At 36.6% G+C, this 20,843-nt stretch overlaps 2 protein-coding genes across 2 annotated transcripts; one reads left to right on the forward strand and one right to left on the reverse strand.

Moving 5' to 3' along the window:
- Positions 1–642: 642 nt before the first annotated feature.
- LOC141339480 (uncharacterized) lies at positions 643–9,692 on the forward strand. The gene is made up of 2 exons (XM_073844961.1): positions 643–1,029; positions 8,052–9,692. The coding sequence occupies exons 1-2, from the start codon at positions 942–944 to the stop codon at positions 8,741–8,743; spliced, it is 780 nt and encodes a 259-aa protein (XP_073701062.1). The 5' UTR covers positions 643–941; the 3' UTR covers positions 8,744–9,692.
- A 3,491-nt stretch (positions 9,693–13,183) lies between these two features.
- On the reverse strand, positions 13,184–20,561 carry LOC141339464 (uncharacterized). The gene is made up of 2 exons (XM_073844960.1): positions 20,242–20,561; positions 13,184–15,730 (listed from the first exon to the last, which is right to left on the reverse strand). Exons 1-2 carry the CDS (start codon positions 20,498–20,500, stop codon positions 14,856–14,858), a joined length of 1,134 nt encoding a protein of 377 aa, XP_073701061.1. The 5' UTR covers positions 20,501–20,561; the 3' UTR covers positions 13,184–14,855.
- Between the last annotated feature and the right edge of the window lie 282 nt (positions 20,562–20,843).

A 20,843-nucleotide genomic window follows, 5' to 3' on the forward strand; every position in this document is an offset into this window, starting at 1 on the left:
ATATATATATATATATATATATATATATATATATATATATATATATATATATATATTCCTTTATAGTTTACTTTTGTTGTAACTAAATGTTCCAGCACTTTTAACATCTGTGTTTTGAAAAGGGCTTTTATTTTGGCGTGGTGATGTGACGTCATAAGGCTGTGCTCGTGCATCTGTTGTGATTCTGCTGAAGAAAGGTTTAACCATCCACATTTTTTAAGTCAACGCTAACTTTGTAAAATGGTTTAATTGTTGTTCAAGGTTATACTAAAATTTTCTAACCTGACATTAATGCACGTTATTTGTGAGAGCAAAGCACATCAGCAAATGAATGAAAGATAAGCTGCATCTCATTTCACTAAATCTGTGAAAGAAACATGAGAGCGTTTTTATCTGAATAGATTACAGTTGCACGTTTTGTGAAAAAGATACATTTATATTTTTCTTCTGGCATGAGATGTGAACATTTCCAAATGATTTTTTAATAGTTTTGATCTCTGTGGATTTGTTTTTGTTGTTAGAAAAGGGAGCTTTTTTGAAATTGCTTGTTAGTTTAAAGAGTTGATTTCACGGATTAAAATAAGCACATTCTGCTCAAAACTGTATATGCAACAAGAACAACAAACAATTCTTACAAACCAACTGCAAAAAATGTTAATTAAGTTTATCTAATGACTAAATTACAGATTATTTTGTACCTTTGTCTGTATGTGTTTAATTAGTAGTTCAGTATTTCAGGCCATTAACTATGACTGTGACTGACTCCATTAGCAGTGTGCTGACTACTGAACTAGAGAACTGATTGAGAAGCACACAGAGATTTAGTCTGAACTCGATCTTTTTTTCTTTTCTTTTTCATTTTAATCATTACAGTATCGAACTACACAGAAAAAAAAAGCTCCTGGTGAAGCAACTCAGATGCACGTGACACTATTATAGAGATGGCGTTGGTTAAAGAGGAGAGTGAAGACGTGAAGATTGAAGACATAAGGATTGCAGAAGTGTTCAGTCTGAAACAAGAAGATGCAGGTTGGTTTTCATTCTCATTTGATTGTTATTAAAATGTCAGTTTCTATATTCAGTGTATATTTTTGAAGAATGTCACGTGAGTTTCCTAATTTAAGTGGTTTTATTGGACATGGAGCCTCATGTGTACAGACATGTTGAGATCACATGACCAGACAAATACTAATGCCGTCTTCAAGTACAGCTGAGAAAACACTTCTTCTGTTCGTTATTGTCATACATTCAGTAAGGAATAACGCACAGCTAGCTGTGCTTTAAACTGTTTTAATGGAGGCGACCCAACGCAAAGTCCATTAGAATTATTTAATGCAAAGTTAGCTGTCCATCATCCCGCTTAATACCATGGTCATTTGCCAGTTAAAGCTGTTGTTTGCAGCACAGCTGTGCTATATTGGGACACCATGAATATAAACTAAAATGTGCTTTTAACATACTTTCTCTATATTTAAAAAAAAAAAAAAGTATTTAGTTAACGCTTATAGTACACTTGAGCCCATCTTTCATTCATTAGGACACTTAAGCCCTTTTTAATTAAAAGCACATTTTAGTTCATATTCACGGTGTCCCATAAAAACCACAGTTTATGAGTGTGATTCTAAGTTTATCTTAAGAAGTACTCTCCTGGGGACTTCCGGTTATGGCTGTGGCGTGACAAGTCGCAGATTTCAACCCTCGTGCATTAGGCTAGAATTAATCCTTATAAACCCACTTAAGATACTTAATTTAAGTTGGTGGAATAGCTAAAGCGATTACTAAAACAATGCCGTCGAAGAAAAAGATCAAAAATAAAGGGAAATTGGAAGCGGAATCGCAAATTATGCCATCCGAACCTGAAAGCCTGAGCGAGCACGAGGAGACGGACGATGAAGGTGGTGAGGCCTCAAACGAGAATCCTAGTAACGCGGAGATGATGAAGGCCTTTAAATCAATGGAAAGACAAGTGAGCGGCAAGGTGGACGAAATTCTTTCGGCGGTCGTGGATGTCAAAGTGAGATTGACAGAGGTGGAGGAACGAATTTCAGGGACAGAGGACGAAATCATCCAACTGAAGGTCAGAAATGATACGCTGGAAAAACAGATGAAATCAATGGCTGATAAGGTAATTGACTTGGAGAACAGAAGTAGGAGGAATAATCTTAGGTTGGTTGGCTTGCCGGAGAAAGAAGAGGGATCGGATACGTGTGCTTTTCTGGAAAAGTTTCTACCAGAGATTTTGGAGTTGGGAGAAAGCGTTACGCCATTGATAATAGAGAGAGCCCATCGAATACCCAGCTCAGGTCAAAAAAGCGGACAAGATGGTAAAGTGCAGCCGAGGACTGTCATAATGAAGTTCCTCAATTTCAAACAGAAGGAACATGTTCTAAAGGCTGCAAAGAGCAAGGGAGCAATTGCATACAAAGGTTCCAATCTTCGTTTTTTTCCGGATTTGTCGGCAGAGCTTCACAGGCAACAAAGAAAGTACGATGCTATCCGTCAAAAATTGCGTGACAAAGGAATCAACCGACACAGAGTAATATTTCCTGCTCGATTGCTTCTTACACATGGAGACCGTACTGTGATTATGAACAGTCCAGAAGAAGTGGAGAAATTTATGCAGCAGGTCGAGGACAAGTGAACTGAGGTATCGAGTCCAGAAGAAATGGATAAAGAGATGCAACAAATTGAGAACAAGTAAACTGAGGTATTAATGCGAGGTACTGAGGACTAAATGTAAAAATTGAAGTTTATTTTCTTTGTCTGTAGGTTGTATATTCGTCCAAAGCAGATATTTAATTTTGTTTTAATAAGGGTAACAAGTTAAGTATTTGACGTTTAAGTTAATTCATTTAAGGTTCAGAAGAGGGCGCTTTTGCTATAATATTTGAAAAAAGAAACGACGAAGTGAAAGTTTGACTTTATTTTAAGATAATAGTTTGAAGATATTAGGTTAATATAATGCGTATAGTTGGAAAGATGTTACTTGGAGATATAAGACTGACAGATTGTCAGCGTATTTCTTTTTCTTTTCTTTTTTTTTTTAGAGGTAATAGTATTTTATTGGACAAGTCATGGCTTGGTGAAAATATGTGGGTATAAAAGTGGATAAGAGGGTTGAAACGGTAACGATGGATAGAGGTGTTGGTGTTCATTTATTTTTTTTTGAACAACCGAACAAGTAGGAGAAGACCATTAAGAAGTCGAGTGTAGGGAAGGGGGTTACTGATACAGATGGTACCAGTAAAGCATGGAAAATGCTGGGGTAAGTTCATATTTTATGTTATTAGTTTTGTTTTAGTTATTTTAGGTTTGGCCTCTTATATTTTGGCAAATACATGGTTCAAGGTAATGAGGATGATAAAAACAAAAAATGTCACAGACAGGAGGGATTAGGCTTTTATCATGGAATTGCAGGGGGCTGGGGAAACTAAAAAAGATTAAACAAGTGATGACTCGAATTAAGCAGATACATGCAAATGTGGTATTCTTGCAAGAGTCACATATGACTAAGGAGGAAGTGATCAAAATTGAAAGAAGGTGGCAAGGACAGGTATTCTCGGCATGTTTTACTACACAAGCCAGAGGGGTAATTACATTAATACATAAAGCTGTGCCATTTCAAGTAAATAATGTTATTAAGGACCCAGCTGGCAGATTTGTGATTATTCAGGGAAGATTGGTAACAGAGATAATAAATTTAGTAAATATCTATGGCCCTAATAAGGATGACTCTAAATTTTATAGCAACATATTTCTGATGGTGGCTTCATTACCAGGTCAGGTTATAATGGCAGGGGATATGAATTGTACACTTGATCCAGAAAAAGATAGATCTACGGGAGTTGATAACGCACATGTGAATTCTAGAAAACAGATTTTACATTTTATAGGAGAGCTTAAACTAGTGGATATATGGAGGCATTTTAACCCAAAACAGACTGCATATTCATGCTATTCGGCAACACACCAAACTTACTCTAGAATAGACTACTTTCTTGTGTCAGCCCAATTGCTTTCAAAATGTAAAGATTGTCAATACCTTAGTATTGTCATTTCTGATCATGCACCAGTGTCTTTGTCGTATGTCGATTCAAAATTAGTTAAAGATCCCCCTAAATGGCGATTCCAGCAAAGTTGGCTTAAGGATACGTCATTTGTAGAGTTCTTGGGCAATCAAATTGACAATTATTTTGAAACAAATCAATTTGAAACTTCAGCAGGAATTCGGTGGGAGGGATTTAAATGTTTTATTCGGGGACAAATTATTAGTTTTTGTAGTTCTAAAAGTAAAAAATCTCGACAGGAGTTACAAGATTTGGAAAAAGAGATCAAAGAGCTGGAAAATGAAGTATATCATAGTGATTCGATATGTGCAGATAAACATAAACAGTTATTAATGCTTCGATCTAAATATAATACACTTTCTGCAAATAAAACTGTAGCTAAGTTATTAAAGCTGAAACAAACATTTTATGATCAAGGCGAAAAGACAGGTAAAGTGTTGGCGTGGCAAATAAAAAAAAAGCAAATGGAGAGGGCTGTAGATTCGATTGAAGAGTCAGATGGTAATATCATTGTTGACCCACAAGAAATTAATAATTCATTTAGATCATATTATATGAAACTGTATAATTCTGAATGTACCTCGGGTTCAGAAATACAAAAAACTTTTTTGGATAATTTGGAGTTACCTAGTATACCAGAAGAACATAAAGATGAAATAGGAAAAGACATCACTTTACAAGAAGTGGTAGAGGCGATCGATCTGATGAAAGCGGGGAAGGCGGCGGGACCTGATGGTCTACCCATAGATATATATAAAAAATTTAAAGATAAACTAGTAAGACCTATGTTAGACATGCTAGTAGAAGCCTTTGCGGAGAATAAACTTCCTATGTCTTTGAATGAAGCTATAATTACCCTATTGCCTAAACCAGGAAAACCTAACAATAAATGTGAAAATTTTCGACCTATAAGTTTACTCAATTCAGACACTAAAATCCTGAGCAAAATATTGGCAAGAAGATTAGAAACTGTAGCATCTTACGTCATAGGGATGGATCAGAATGGTTTTATGATAAATAGACAAGGATGTCATAATGTAAGAAGAGTGCTTAATATTCTGCATCAACAAAAGGGGGAAAAAGATACTGCATTACTAGCACTAGATGCAGAAAAGGCATTCGACAGGGTGGAATGGGACTTTCTGTTTGATGTTTTAATTCGGTTTGGATTTGGAGAAAAATACTGCAAATGGGTTAAATTGTTGTACCAGAATCCTTCGACAGAGGTCTTAACTAATAACTTTATATCAAAATCATTTAATATTTCTAGGGGATGTAGACAGGGATCGCCTCTTTCCCCTCTCCTATTTCTGATGGCTATTGAACCCTTGGCAATTGCTATCAGAAAAGAAAGTAATATAAAAGGTATAGAAATGTTTGGCAGTGAACATAAAATAGCGCTATTTGCTGACGACGTCATATTATTTTTAAAGAAATTAGACTCAACCATTCCGGCTTTAATTCAAATTATAGAGACATTTGGGAAAATCTCAGGGTATCGGATCAATAATTCAAAATCTTCAGTTATGTTGCTGAATGAAGAAGAAAGGAAAAGTCCTATCAGTAAGGTAGATATGTTTAACAATGTGGAAATTTTCACATATTTGGGAATTAAAATTACTCCAAAACTGGAAGACATAGTAACAAAAAATTATAATTCAATTTTTGAGAATACAGTGACGCTGGTTGAAAGATGGGCTTCTTTACCGTTGTCTTTAATAGGAAGAATTAATATTTTAAAAATGAATATTTTACCTAAATTTTTGTACCTATTTCAGAATATTCCAATCACACCTCCTAGTAATCTGTTTTCTAGACTTAAAAAGTTAATTATTAAATTCATATGGAACAATAGAAGATCCAGAATTAGATTATCTCTTTTATATTTGCCATTTGATAGGGGTGGGCTTCAATGCCCTAATTTTAAATGGTATTATGCTGCTGCCCAGTTAAGATCTATTATGTTTTTCTTCTCAACATCTAATGAACAACCCGTATGGGTAGAAATGGAAAAAAACTCTATTTTGAATAAAATACCCTTGGAATCATATTTATATGATTCGGATCGTAAAATTTTACAGAAAATGAAGGGTAATGTTACGAATCCAATGGTTTTAAATATGGTAAGGGTATGGCATGAGACGCAGAAATATTTGAATATCTCCTATATAAGTGAGATGTCTCGCTACTGTCCAATATGGGGAAATCCTAAGTTTAGTCCCGGAAAAGTAGATGTAGGTTTTAAGATGTGGGCAGAAAAAGGTATTAAAAGTATAAAAGATTTATATGAGGAAGACAATCTTATGTCATTTCAAGAATTGAGTAATACATTTGATATACCTAAAAGTCATTTTTTTAGGTACTTACAGATAAGAAGTTTCATTTTATCATTTCAAAAAAATACTGGAAATATACCACCATTATCAGTTTTGGAAAGAGTAGTCACCAAAGATTGTTATGATAAAGGTCGGATTTCACTTCTGTATAATATGTTGGTAGAGGGCTCCCCGGAGTCTTCTAGCTCTCGTTTAGGAGCATGGAGTAAGGATGTTAACGAGGAGATCACACCAGATGAATGGAGTGAGATTTGTCAAGATGCTCAAGTACAAACAGTTAATACAAGATTAAGGTTGTTGCAATATAATTGGCTCATGAGAGTATACATCACTCCAGTATTATTAAACAAATTTAATGAAAATATACCAGATACATGTCCCAAGTGTAATGTTTGTAAAGGTACCTATTTTCATTGTATATGGGAATGTGAAGAAATATCGAAATTCTGGAAAGAAGTGCATAATATGATTGGTAAAATAACAAATGTCAGTCTTCCTTTTGGACCAAGGATTTTTCTACTGCATTTGTATCCTAAGCTTAAGTCAAAGGAACGTATCTTTATTTCTATGTGTATCTTGCAAGCTAAACGCCTCATTGCTTTACATTGGAAGAATCTAGAACCACCCAGCATAAAAAGGTGGCTCAGGGAGATGGTACTGAATATGTCAATGGAGAAAATAACATATATTATTAAAGGAAAGGGTAAGACTTTTGAAGATGTTTGGAATCCCTTTAGATCCTTCATAGAGAAGGAGGATAGTGACATGTTTAAGGAGATAATTGAAGATATGTGAGATTATAGGATGTATTTGTATTAGGAGGCCTTAATAGTTTGTATATGTGTTTTTTATTTTTTTATTTTTTTATTTTTTTTTTTTTTTTTTTTTTTTTATTCATTAGTCTTGAGGATGTGAGTCCTGGACAAATTTAGATATGCTATGTTGTAATGATGCGAAGACATCAATATGTCTATACTGCATTTTGTATTTTTGTATTTTGGTTCCTGGTGTGTGTGTAATATATGTTGTTAAAAAGTTAATAAATATATTGAGAAAAAAAAAAAAAAAAAAAAAAAAGAAGTACTCTCCTTGTGCAAGAGAGAATAACCCTTGAGTAAGGGTTACAAGTAGAAGTCGACCGATGTTTTGGTTTTGCTGATTAATCAGCACCAATAGTCCACTGACAAAACTATTGTTTATCGGCAAAAATCCATACCGATAGTTTTTTTTTCTGTTCCAGCAGTGGTTTAGAGCAGTGGTTCTCAACTCCAGTCCTCGGGGCCCACTCCTCTGCACATTTTGTATGTCTCCCTCATTTAACACACCTGATTCAGGTCATCAGTTCATTAGGAGAAAGATCCATGAACTAAACTGAAAGATTCAGAAACATACCAAATGTGCAGAGCAGTGGGCCTCGAGGACTGGAGTTGAGAATCACTGGTTTAGAGACATGACACTGCGTGCTGCACAGAGCGGGACACTTCAAAGGCAGATTTAAAACATCGACAACGAAACTGTGTGCACAGTATGCTGTCGTGCATGTTTTCACGTCATTACTAAGCAATACATTTGTTGACTGCCTTATCTTGCTTTTGATGTCAGTTTCTTTGTGCCATTAAACTGCTTTTGCGTTTGTTTGTTTTTCTAGACCAGATTGAGGAGAGTCAAGAGCTGAAGGATATGGAAGAGAAAGAGCAGAATGAGAAAGATCATTTAAAAATTAGAGAAAAGAAGATAAAATGTAACAGGATTTTTACCTGCCATCACTGTGGAAAGAGTTTTAGTCGAAAACGACATCTTAAGGTCCACATAAATGTTCACACTGGAGAGAAGCCCTACACATGCCAACAGTGTGGAAAGAGTTTCGCTCAAAAAGGAACCCTTGTAGTCCATTCGAGAACTCACACTGGAGAGAGACGATTTTTCTGTAAACAGTGTGGAAAAAGTTTCACTCAAAAAGGAAACCTTGATGTCCACATAAGGAGTCACACAGGAGAAAAGCCTTACACTTGCTCTCAATGTGGACAGAGTTTTACACAGAAAAACAACCTCAATTGCCACATGAGCATTCACAGTGGGGAGAATTTGTTCACCTGCCAACAGTGTGGAAAGAATTTCATTCAAAAACGAAATCTTAAAGTCCACATGAGGATTCACACCGGAGAAACACATTTTATCTGTAATCAGTGTGGAAAAGGTTTTACTCAAAAAGGAAATCTTGAAGTCCACATGAGAATTCACACTGGAGAAAAGCCTTTTATTTGCTCACAGTGTGGACAAAGTTTTGCACATAAAAGCAACCTTAAACGCCACATGAGAACTCACAGTGGAAAGAGCTAGTTCTGCTGCCAACAGTGTGGAAACAATTTCATTCACAAACAAAACCTTAACGTCCACATGAGGATTCACACTTGAAAAAGACATTTTTTTTTTTTTTTTATTGATTCATATATGCACATCTAAGTTAACGTTGACACCGCTGCTGAATGTGAGCCAAATCTGATTGTCCACCTTCATGACCCTTTCTTTTATTTGCATCATTCGTCTTTTTTATACATTATCTTGAGGCTTCATCTGACCATCTCCTTTGCCTAGAAGCATTTATATTTACAATTAGTCATTTAGTGGACACTTTTATCCAAAGCAACTTTAAAAAAATGACAACAGAATCAATCAAACCAACAAAAAAGCCATAGCTTGTAAGTGCTATTATTTTTTTAACAATAATAAATAATAATAGTTATATAAATACAAAGAAAAGTAGATAGAATAGACAACAAATATAGAACACATTTGTGGTAGACTAATCCGTGTATCATTCGTCTATTCATATTTTGTTTTTTTTGTTTAATATTGAAAGAAGAAACATGAGAAAATAGCTCAGAGAAGGCACAACAACTTGCTCTGGAAGTTTAGTTGGTTTTATTTGACATCAATTAATACCCAATATTAATGAAATAAACTCAGCAAAAACAAAGTTATGACTTCTGTGTATTAACACTATGGTCTGCACTTGACAGTGCACTTTGTCTACTGTTCTGGGCTGTGATTGTGTGGTTGTTTGATAAGAATAAGATTAAATATATTGGCAATAAACACATTAATTAATCAATACTGATCCTAGGGAGTTTTACTTAAAGTAGTCAAGACGATTTCATTTATATAATGCACATTTACATTTTTGTATTGTTCTTAAAGGAACACTCCACTTTTTTTGGAAATAGGCTCATTCTCCAACTCCCCCCGAGTTAATAAGTTGATTTTTACCGTTTTGAAATCCATTCAGCCGTTCTCTTGCGATATCACTTTTAGCATAGCTTAGCATACATCATTGAATCCTATTAGACCAGTAGCATCACGTTCAAAAATGACCAACGAGTTTCCATATTTGTCCTATTTAAAACTTGACTCTTCTGTAGTTATATCGTGTACTAAGACCAGCGGAAATGTAAAGCAGCGGTTTTCTAGGCTGATAAGATTAGGAACTACACTCCCATTCCGGCGTAATAGTCAAGGAAGTTTGCTGCTGTAACATGGCCGAAGCAGGCGCATTAATATCACACAGCGCCTGAAATTAGATCCCAGCTAGGTAACTTCCAATGTGACCGGTGCTAAGTTTGTGTAATTCCGGTTGTTGCAGCTGTCAGAGTTGCAGCTGGTAAATTGTTAGTGGCTGGGTTTACCTGTGTGATTAGCTATGGTTATGTGCATTGTAAGGGGCTGTGATAGTAAGTCGAAGACGTAATCTACTACCATCTTTCATAGAATTCCCACGAAAAAAAAGCAATTTCGACTAATGAATCAATGGCTGGCTGCTCTGAACATGGATCTCAAAACACCGTTAGAAACGATCAAGAAATGGCATGTTTGCTCCGAGGATTTTGAACCAGATGACTATTTGGATAGTTTTACCGGTACTACAGCACGGCGTCTAAAGGACACGGCGATCCCAACAATCTTCAAACTAACGTTACAGACAGGACAACAAGGAGCATCGCCCACGGCTGTAAGTGAAACATGATTAATTGCTAACGTTACCTGTGAAATGCAACCCCTGACGACTAGGTTTGGGCGAACAGTTGGCTTAGTATTTGCTATGACCAAATTCCATGTATGATTGCAAAAGAAAGTTATTGCGAACAGTCGGTGGTGTTTTAAAGTCAGTTTTGAGTAAAAGTGTACATCATGAATGTAAGCCTGAAAAGGCAAACTGACAGTATGCATTTAAAATCTTTATATTATATAATGTAGTGGTTGCAGGAATAACTTACTCTTGCGACAGCTGGCCATTAGGTCCACTCGGCATGTGACGTTTTTTCTAGTTTATTTTGTCAAACCGGAAAAAAATCTACTACTGCAGGATGCAGCATTGCATCCAAGTCCTCGGATGTTGCGACATGCCACTTCCTCATCAGGTAGATCCACCCTTGCCATCGATGGCAATACCTGGTCCCACTCGCGACAACACAGGCACTCACTTTTAGTTGGCAAGGGTTGGCAAGCCCCACCAGCGCGAATCTGCTCTCCTCATCCCTTCTGTCCAGGGCAGTTCAGACACACTTTCTTGTCTTTCGCGTACCAAAACCTTAGCTTCAGTGAATTCTGGTTCAAATTGATACGGTTCAGGATCTGCACCAAAGTAAATATCTTCTAAATCGTCTCTCACAAATGTCTCCATGGCGAGGAACGCTGTCTGTGCTGTGCATGCACGTTGGATATGTTGACGGAAGTAAACATTTGCACATGTGCTGTGTGATATTAATGCGCCTGCTTCGGCCATGTTACGGCAGCAAACTTCCTTGACTATTACGCCGGCATGGGAGTGTAGTTCCTAATCTTATCGGCCTAGAAAACCGCATCTTTACATTTCCGCTGGTCTTAGTACGCGATATAACTACAGAAGAGTCAAGTTTTAAATAGGACAAATATGGAAACTCGTTGGTATTTTTTGAACGCGATGCTACTGGTCTAATAGGATTCAATGATTTATGCTAAGCTATGCTAAAAGTTATATCGCCAGAACAGGAAAACGGCTAAATGAATTTCAAAACAGTAAAAATCAACTTATTAACTCGGGGGGAGTTGGAGAATGAGCCTATTTCCAAAAAAAGTGGAGTGTTCCTTTAAGTTTAAAAAATTAGATGAGAATACTAATATTTAAAATCTCTTTTAAGATTTTAAGCGCCTCGGCCAGGATGAGTACCCACATAGGTTGCAATGGTATTACAATAACATTTGTATTTTGATTCTTCCTATAATAGGTCACAGATCAAAGATTTAAAAGTACACATTGACACCAAACTTCATTAAGCATCTTCATTTCATTTTGTGAAGTATTCCAATCACTAGGTGCGGCAAACCATAAAGCTTTAGTTTGTACAGACTGTGTGATGTGATTGTAAAGAATAAGGCTCAATCCCAATTCTACCCCTTACCCCTACACTTAGCCCTACCCCTCCGTTTGGCGCGTTCACGTGAAGGGGTAGGGGTGTCCCATTTCTCTTTTGGTTGGAGGGGTAGGGGTAAGGGGAAGGGCCAGATAGCCCTCCAAACGAAGATTTTTCAGGACCTCACTTCAAACGAAGGGCTAAGAGAAATTTCCAACATGGCTGCTCACTCGAGCAAGCAGACTCGTAAATATAAGTAATTTTTGACTTTAATAAGGATTTTGATGACAATGTTTCATTATATGTGTATTACCTTCAATCTTGTGTTTGCGTTTATGGTGTTGTTTTGTAAATAAACGTTTGCAAAAAAATCGCTAAAGTTTGCTAGCAGATAGCACTTATTGCACATATTACAAAATATATTTTTATGTCATATACACTTGACTGCATGTTAGAAACATGAAAGACCAGTGGCACGGCAATTTGCAACGGTGGTGTAGTGGAGGGTGTACACAGGTATACGGTGTATACACACTTCCACTTTTTAAATCCCCTCTGATGCGCATTATTCAGTAGTGTCCTGCATTCGCCAAAATCATGGCAGTCCACCTCATCCAGTCATGTGAATAAATGTAAATATTCGCTAAAAACACCCAATGCCTTTGATGATGCAGTCAGGACCGTGGAGCCGGCTTGCTTTGAAATGTATTTGATGATTGCGCCTAATGCACCTAGTCTACCGCACCAGTAATTTAAATTAGTTCATAATAATAAAAACAATACCTTACAAATAAAAAGAAGCAGATTTTTACGATCAGAAATTTCTTAAACCAGTGAACCCCTGTAAACATTTTAATCCAAGGATCCAGAAAACGAACGCGTTCAAATAGAAAGTTGAAAACAAAATTCACAAATGAAGCATATATACTTCTCCAGGCACAACTACACTGATTAGCAATTTGCCGCGCATGTGATAATGCGTTGTTTGTTTTGCTTACGGCCACATGTGAATGAAAGGTACGTACACCGTACATTTGTACTTTTTGAAACATGACAACATTTTGACATCTTGGAATGAGTGATAAACATCTGCGCATGTCCTCTGATGTAACATTAGGAACTAGCGACAACCTATGATGACGTATAACAGTGTTGTAGTGGTGTCCCATTTCTTAGGGGAAATATTTTAGCCCTTCCCCTTTACACTTTGTTTCAAGGGACAAGGGGAAGGGGCGAGGGGTAGGCGAAGGGGTAGAAAATAGAATTGGGATTGGGCCTAAACCAAGCGGTTTCCTTATAATGGGCTTCTATGGGGGAGAAAACGCTTAACGTGATATTATGCACTTTATCTGTGGGATAAGGGCTCTTTCTTTTGATAGTAGTTAGTGTTTGTTCCAAGTAAGGTATGACAGAAATTTGGGGTTTCCTGGTCGTTTTTTACGTTCGTTAAGCCACGTTAAGCGTTTTAGAACGTCCCGGATAAACTCTTAGTGGAAAAATGTATATCCTTTATCCAATTTGTTCCTCTTTGTGACGGAGTTCTCCTCCACGACTCTTATCAGGTCGGCAAAAGTTATTTTTGGCAAACCAGCGAGGGAAGTTGTGTAGACTCTCTCCATTTTAATTTTAAATTACCCAGCTTTCTGTTGTGTTGACATTACACAGGAAGTCTGCATACCCTGCGATTGCGTATTTCCGGTTTCTGTGAAAAAGGTCTATCAAAGGGTACCTAAGTGGGATCCAATTTTTTCCAGGAATCCAAAAAACCCATCCTACTGGCCCAGACACCCGCCAACTTATAACCCTAAAAATTCTAAACATTTGCATCTACACTCTCTGTAAAGTCTACCAGACCATCCACATCGCCCGTACCCTAGATGCCATGTTTATCCTGGCTTTCGGTTTCAGGATTTTTGGGAAGAGCTCACACGGATAATTAACACAGCCAATTCATCATCAGTAATCACACTCCCTATCCAATCAGCACGAGAAAGAATCCCTGTAAATAACCAAAGCAGACCTACCTTCTTCCTCCCCCTTTTTTCAGCAATGTTCCACCACACCGTCTCCTCACCTTCAGCCCGGGCTCGGGAATTACTGCCGAGCGAGCCCGCTCCCGGACAGCATGCCAGATACGCCTAACCTTTCACTCAGTTTATGATCCGTAAGAGTGAACTTGTGAAAGAAAGACTAAATTAGATCACTATTGACATTAAAACAGAACATTTATTGATTTGTCTTTTGTTTCATCAATCTTATTAGTTTCTTTGAAATTCTTGCACTTAACTCACTCAAGGTGAGTTTAAGTAAACTGCAAAAAAATTGTAATAGATGCAATGAATAAGTACAATCCTTCAAAAATTAAGATGAAATTGGATCCCATTAAAATCCTGTAGAAATGATCATGCAGCATATTTATGCATTGTCCTAGAAGACAATTCCTAATTGGTTCCAAAACTGAAAAAAATTATTATTACAGCCTTCCACAAAGCTGCCAATGTAGGTGATAGAAGTGAGCAAGTAACTGGTGTGTGCAAATTAAATTCATGCACACTGATGTTAAAATGCTAACAGTGTCCTTTATTGTGCTTCAATCAAAAAACAGTGCACTTCCTGTGAGCTCTCCTTCCAATTCTTGATATACAAATGTGAAGTTCTTACATTGTAGACAGAGCAAACACATTGTCCATAGTCCATATTATTCCTTGCACCTTTATGCATTAAGCTCAGTCCAACACAATAGAGCTAGTTGACACTGTAAAGTGTACCATGGACAAAACACATTGCTTTAAAAAGTGAATTAGAATTTATATCATTGTAGGAGCCCTGTATAGGATTGTTATTGGAATCCTTTCGGATTGTTTTGACAAGGGAACATTTTGCAGATTCTGAAAGGGGGTGTAAACTTTTGATCTCAATTGTAATTGTGGTTGCAACAATGTGGTTGCTAAGAAACAAAGAGGTGTAAGTCTGTAGAGTAATTTACAACAGCTTTGATTGTGGCCAATCAGAATCAAGGACTGGAAATGTCCATTCTAGACATTTTGTTTGAAACTCTGTCCATGCTAAGGGGATCTGTTAGACTTCTCTTTATTGTGAATCTTCATGTGCCTGCCAAGGCTTCCTTTTTGACTGAAACGGTTTCCACACTGTTTGCATGTGTAAGGCTTCTCTCCAGTGTGAACTCTCCTGTGAATGTAAAGGTATACTTTACGAGTGAAACTCTTTTCACACTGTTGGCAGGTAAAAAGGCTCCCTGTAATGTGAACATTCTGGTGAACTTCAAGGTTTCCACTTTCACTGCAACTCTTTCCAGGCTTTTCTCTATTGTACATTTTTATGTGACTTTCAAGTTGTCCTTGTTGCCTCATGTGAACTCTCATGTGAATGTTAAGGCATTCTTTACGATTGAAACCTTTTCCACACTGGCTGCATGTGTAAGGCTTATCTTCAGTGTGTATTCTCATGTGTCTGTTAAGGCTTCCTTTTTCAGTGAAACTCTTTCCACACTGTTTGCATGAGTAAGGCTTCTCTCCAGTGTGAATTTGTATGTGTCTGTTAAGGCATCCTTTACGAGTGAAACTCTTTCCACACTGTTTGCATGAGTAAGGCTTCTCTCCAGTGTGAATTCTCATGTGCATTTTAAGGTGTCCTTGTTGGAAACTCTTTCCACACTGTTTGCAAGAGTAAGGCTTCTCTCCGGTGTGAATCCTCATGTGCCTTTTAAGGTGTCCTCTTTCTTTGAAACTCTTTCTACACTGATAGCAAGTGAAAATACTCCTAGTTCCAGTCTTCTGAGCACTTTTTTGTTTAGAAGTCTTTTCAGACTCTAAGGAACAAAAAGATTTTTCTCCAGATACGAAATCATGAAGATTCTCAAACTGATCTTTCTCTTCAGTTTCATTTAGATCTTCTCTCTCCTCTTTCAGCGCTGTTAGATCTAAGGTGGAAAAACAAAAAGATAAAAGTTAACCCCAGTTTAATGGCACAAAGCAATTAACATCAAAACATGTAGATATGTAATGCATGTATGCTAGATCCTATACTAAGGTGTCCAGATTAAGTTGGCTGTTATACAATTAATTAAATCTAGGAAATCTATACAGACCGATCTCAATTATTATATACCATTTTTATGTCTCCCAGGGAATAAAATTCAACAAATTTAGAGAGAGACTAGGAAAAAGAAAGGGGACAAACTCCGCACTCAAACGACAGATGGAAAATTTATCACACAATAATTACTTCTGAGGTTTTATGAAGGGAGCAATTATGTTAGCCAATACTACAAGTTGGCTGTTACACTGACCTTTTAAGTGGAAAACACCCCAAAACTGACTGTCAGAGAAGCAGTGGAAAACGGTCATTAATCTCTCAAAAATCTTATTTAAATAAAATTAAATCACTCGATTTAAAGTATATCTGTCAAAAACATTAGTAATATTATAATTACGCCTCTGGAAACATAAAAAAAATACTAAATTTAAACTTCCAATTGAAAGTGAAAAATCCTGTCTGTTACCCTGCCTGAGGATTTTATTAAAGACTTTGCCTTTACTCCTACGCAGCTTCAGGGAGCGGAGAACTTATCTAAACGATGAGAAGGGAACTTTGATGCTCACTTTGGGAATGTTTAACTCATAGGCGACTCTCGAGAGCGAGGAGAGCACTGCTGTGCTCAACTATAAAAGAATTGGCTCTCAGATCGAGAGAACTCACATGTTCCATCTGAGACTGGTATCTTTCTCAGGCATTACATGCAGACAAAATGAAAATTACATCGAAAATGTTCTGAAGAAGGTTCTCTTGGAATGTTCTGAAGGTTTCCTTCAGGGATACAGTGATATAAAACAATGATTTTGAAACGTACAGTTCTCTTGTTTGTTCAACAAAGTTAAAGCCTTTTGGAAAATCTATTTGTGGTGGTCAGTTTTGATATTGTGGTCATGTTAAAGTGCATATTGCAGGTTAGAGACTCCGGTGAATTGATGTATAGAAAAATAATGTAGGAACCAGATTTTCTTTAAAATATACTTCAAAATACGCTATTAAGGCTTCTAGAGTCGTTTTTGTGAGAGAATTTTACTTCCGCGTCTGAAAAACTGGCAAACCGGCAGTGACGTAACGAGAGGGAGAGCGATCAATGTAAACCATAGGAAAACAATGGATCGCACTGACTGTTCGGACGCAGAGAACATTTAAAATGTTTATTTACACTTGTATGACGAACCACAGACACAAATATGAGCCTGCTATGTGGCCAAGAGAGCAGGGACATGCCAGGATTAAACAGAACAACGGTCAGAGGAGACAAATTAAGTTGTGGTGTGAGGAGAACAGGGCAGGTGTCTGTGAGAGATCAGTGTTAGCTGACGATGTCTAATCGGGAAAAATCATAGCATTGGTCATCTAGAAGTATTGATTCTACTTACCAGTAACACAAACGAATGATCGTTGATCAAGCGTGTCATACTCATTAATATCCAACGTTACGTGATATAGCGGGTTTTTATTACCGTGCGCGAGAGATAAACACCTTTTTGTTTTATTATATGCTTATATGGGAAATACCCCCAAACTTGATGTGCTGTCTCTGACTCTGCACCCAGGCTTTGAGGCTTGCTGTCTGAAATCAAAATAGGTTCTACGTATAGCTTAAATGCATTTTAGGCAGGGGCATAGACATCTCCAGGCCAGCAGACATGAGTATGTTTATGGTAGAGATCATTTATTACTCTGAGCTAAACACTTGTACGTACAAATAAACAGTAAAATTTAATCTCAATTACAGTTTGACTATATTTAGGTGACAAATACAAGTAAAGTAAAACTTTTTGATGCCATTGGTATAAGACAATTAATATTGACAGCACACAGTCAAGTTGTGCGCGCTGGTATTCATCAGGAAGCCCTTACCTGCATGTGTTGTGTCAGCTATTAGACAGTTTACAGAGGAAGGATTACTTTATAAAGGTTTTGAATGGCCCCATTTTGGTGACAAACAATAAAAAATAATCACAATCACAAATTGTCTTACTGTATACATTTTTTATGAAGTTTACAACATGTATATCAAGCAGATCTGCATTTATGGCTAATTCAATTCAGTTTAATTTATACAGCAATAAATCATAAATATTATTTCATAGTACTGTTAATACCCAACTTAAAACGCAACATTGCAACTGTTAATATATACATGTAGATGTACCAAACATATACAACTGAAAGAAAAATATTTTCAGTGTGGGTATCACACTAATGTGTTATATTAGAGGTGGTTAATAACAGCTGGCCTCCACTGCTTCAGATCTTCACACAGCCTCATGTCTTGCAATGTCTCCCAAAGCCCTATAAACACAACACATGACAATAAATTACAAATTAGCTGTGCAAACAATGTTACTAAGCTGTAACTAGACTTGATGATTATAATATTAACAAACTCAGGATAACTGACCAGTAATGCCTTCTCCTATGGTACCGTTTTTACACGGTTCTTAAAATGATATTGCTAATGCTTACAAGCTAGCAACGGTGCTTTACAAAAACCTATACACATCTCGTTGTCTCATTATTGAAATAAATACGTTCACGGATTTGGTATTTATGAGAAGTTGTGAGAAGAAAAACAAGACTTACGGTGCAGTTCACGTTTTCGTCGAGCTGCATCTCTGACGGCTTCGGACGAACCACAGGCGGGCGGTCACCCGATGAAGCTGCTGTTTGTGCACCGAAGGAACTGCACCGGCTCTGAGACTCACTTGGTTTTTGCTTCAGCATCTCATGTTGAACTGCATCATATCGCCGGGATGATAATCCTCCAGTGTAAAGTGAACGCGTTTTTCGAAGCAGATGCATTAGTATAGGCCCGTCACTTCATCCGCACAAACGCACCCATATCCGGAAGATAGCACCGTTCTTTTTATTGTAAGTAAACACGTGGACACAATGTCCTGACAGGCTGGAGTTTGTGCAGCCTCCATAAACACAATAATTTACCATGACGATGATCAATTGAAATTAAAAATAACTACCGAAAACACACTAACTCACGACTGCTCCTACTGAATAGCAACAGAGCTTGGCGAACGACTCCCTCTCGTGACGTCATATGACGCGGTGTGGAAAAAAAAGTTGTTTTTGAGAGCGGTCAAGGAAACCGTCACTTTGTCTTCTAAATTTGTACCCTTAGGTCTTGTAAAATATTTTCAAATAGTGCATTGACGGTTCGTATAGTATTTTCATTCACGAATATATGTTTATCTCAAATTTTTTTTAACCTGCAATATGCACTTTAAAATGATATTTGTGTCGCCACAAATTAACCAATGTATGGGAAACACCACAGAACAACCACCTGAGCCCAACTTAAGCCAACTCATCACCTTAACCTTAAGTTGGGGTAGAGTTAAATTAATGCCAAATCTTTGCCTTTTGTTTTTTGTGTACACACCCCAGTTTGAGAACCACTGGTTTCTATTGTTCATATGTTAAAATACAATACCTTGGTGTATGACCTACTGCTCCACTCTGATGCCTCCTGAACAGTGGTCATCTATTTATTTACTTGATTATATTGATATTCAACAGATATAGATCTATCTGGTTATATATTTAATATATTTTGTTCCTTCTCTTTTTCCTTATTTTCCTCCTTATTCCCCATTTTTAAATTACTTTATATGCACACAAGATATAGAGCTGTGCAACTTATACATTACAATCTTACACCTCACATAATGAGTTTAACATCAATATTTGTGCTTTTGTTTTGGCTTATTTTTTTATTTTTTTCAGACTTGCTTTATATTTACAGCACTGTTTTTTGTACTGTTTTTCTGTATGTCCTACATTGTCTTGTTCTACAAAAAATGGTAAATGAAATGATCTTACTAGAAAAACTGCATGAAAAAGTGTAACCTGTTCCATCTGTATAGTCTCAGTGAGCTTTTATGAGTTTTCACTCATGCACAGTAAGGCGAATTTAACGTTTCTGACGTTTCTAACTTAATTTAGGTGTAGCCTAAGTGTTTACTTGTTTATTTGCTTATCAAATACATTAACAAATGTAGATAGCAAGCAGAAGCCAAACATGATTACTCACATTTCAAGGTTTGCTTTGTTACTTTTGCATAAGTAGTCAAAGTGCTAGAAATCAATGGTTTTATTTTTTTAGAAGCAGAATGAGATACTAGGTTTGATGTTACAGAAAAAAATATAACTTTGGTTTAGGCTAATTCCATATTATTGTTACAACTTAAATGCGCAATCTCATAATAACAAATGGCCAGTGCTAAAGTAAGATCTTCTCAGCTGTCTTTGAAGGCAGCATTAATATGTGATCTCAACACTTCTGTCAAATGTCAAAACATTTCTACACTTGTGTGACATTATTCATAAATATCATTCAATTCTGTAGTGAATTCAGGTTTGAGAATGAAAACCAACCTGTTTGTTCCTCAATATCTTCATGTTTGACTCTAAATGCTTCTTCAATCCTTATGTTTTTACTTTCCTCTTTAATAAACCCCATGTTTGTTTGTTCCTCAGTATCTTCATGTTTGACTCTAAATGCTTCTTCAATCCTTATGTTTTTACTTTCCTCTTTAATAAACACCATCTTTGTTTGTTCCTCAGTATCTTCATGTTTGACTCTGAATGTTTCTTCAATCTTCATGTCTTCACTCTCCTCTTTAATAAAGACCATTTTTTCAAAGTGTGTCACGTGGATCTCTGTTGATTCTCCAGGAGTTTTTGGGTTTGAACACTTTGTCCTGTTTAAGATGACAATAAATAATAAAAAGAAATATCAATGCAAACTAAATCTCTGGGTGAGTCTAAATCAGCTCCTAGTTCACTAGTCAGTGCACTAGTAAGACAATCAGAGAGTTAATAGACTTCAAAAGACTCAGTATTATAAATAAATTAATAGACTTATATTGAAGGTATAAAATATGTAGGTATTTAATTATTTATGGTATCTAATATGATACACTTTCATTAAATCATTGTCGGTTGTGATTCACTCGTTTGTGTTTGTTGTTGTCGTT

Source organism: Garra rufa, chromosome 1 (genome assembly GCF_049309525.1).
Source record: "Garra rufa chromosome 1, GarRuf1.0, whole genome shotgun sequence".
In the NCBI taxonomy this organism is placed as follows: domain Eukaryota; kingdom Metazoa; phylum Chordata; class Actinopteri; order Cypriniformes; family Cyprinidae; genus Garra; species Garra rufa.

Coding starts and splice junctions, on each gene's coding strand:
- LOC141339464 (XM_073844960.1), bottom strand. CDS start 20,500: ATGGTCTTTATTAAAGAGGAGAGTGAAGACATGAAGATTGAAGAAACA. Junction 15,731..20,241: donor AGATATTGAGGAACAAACAG/GTTGGTTTTCAT, acceptor TTTCCACCTTAG/ATCTAACAGCGCTGAAAGAG.
- LOC141339480 (XM_073844961.1), top strand. CDS start 942: ATGGCGTTGGTTAAAGAGGAGAGTGAAGACGTGAAGATTGAAGACATA. Junction 1,030..8,051: donor TCTGAAACAAGAAGATGCAG/GTTGGTTTTCAT, acceptor TTGTTTTTCTAG/ACCAGATTGAGGAGAGTCAA.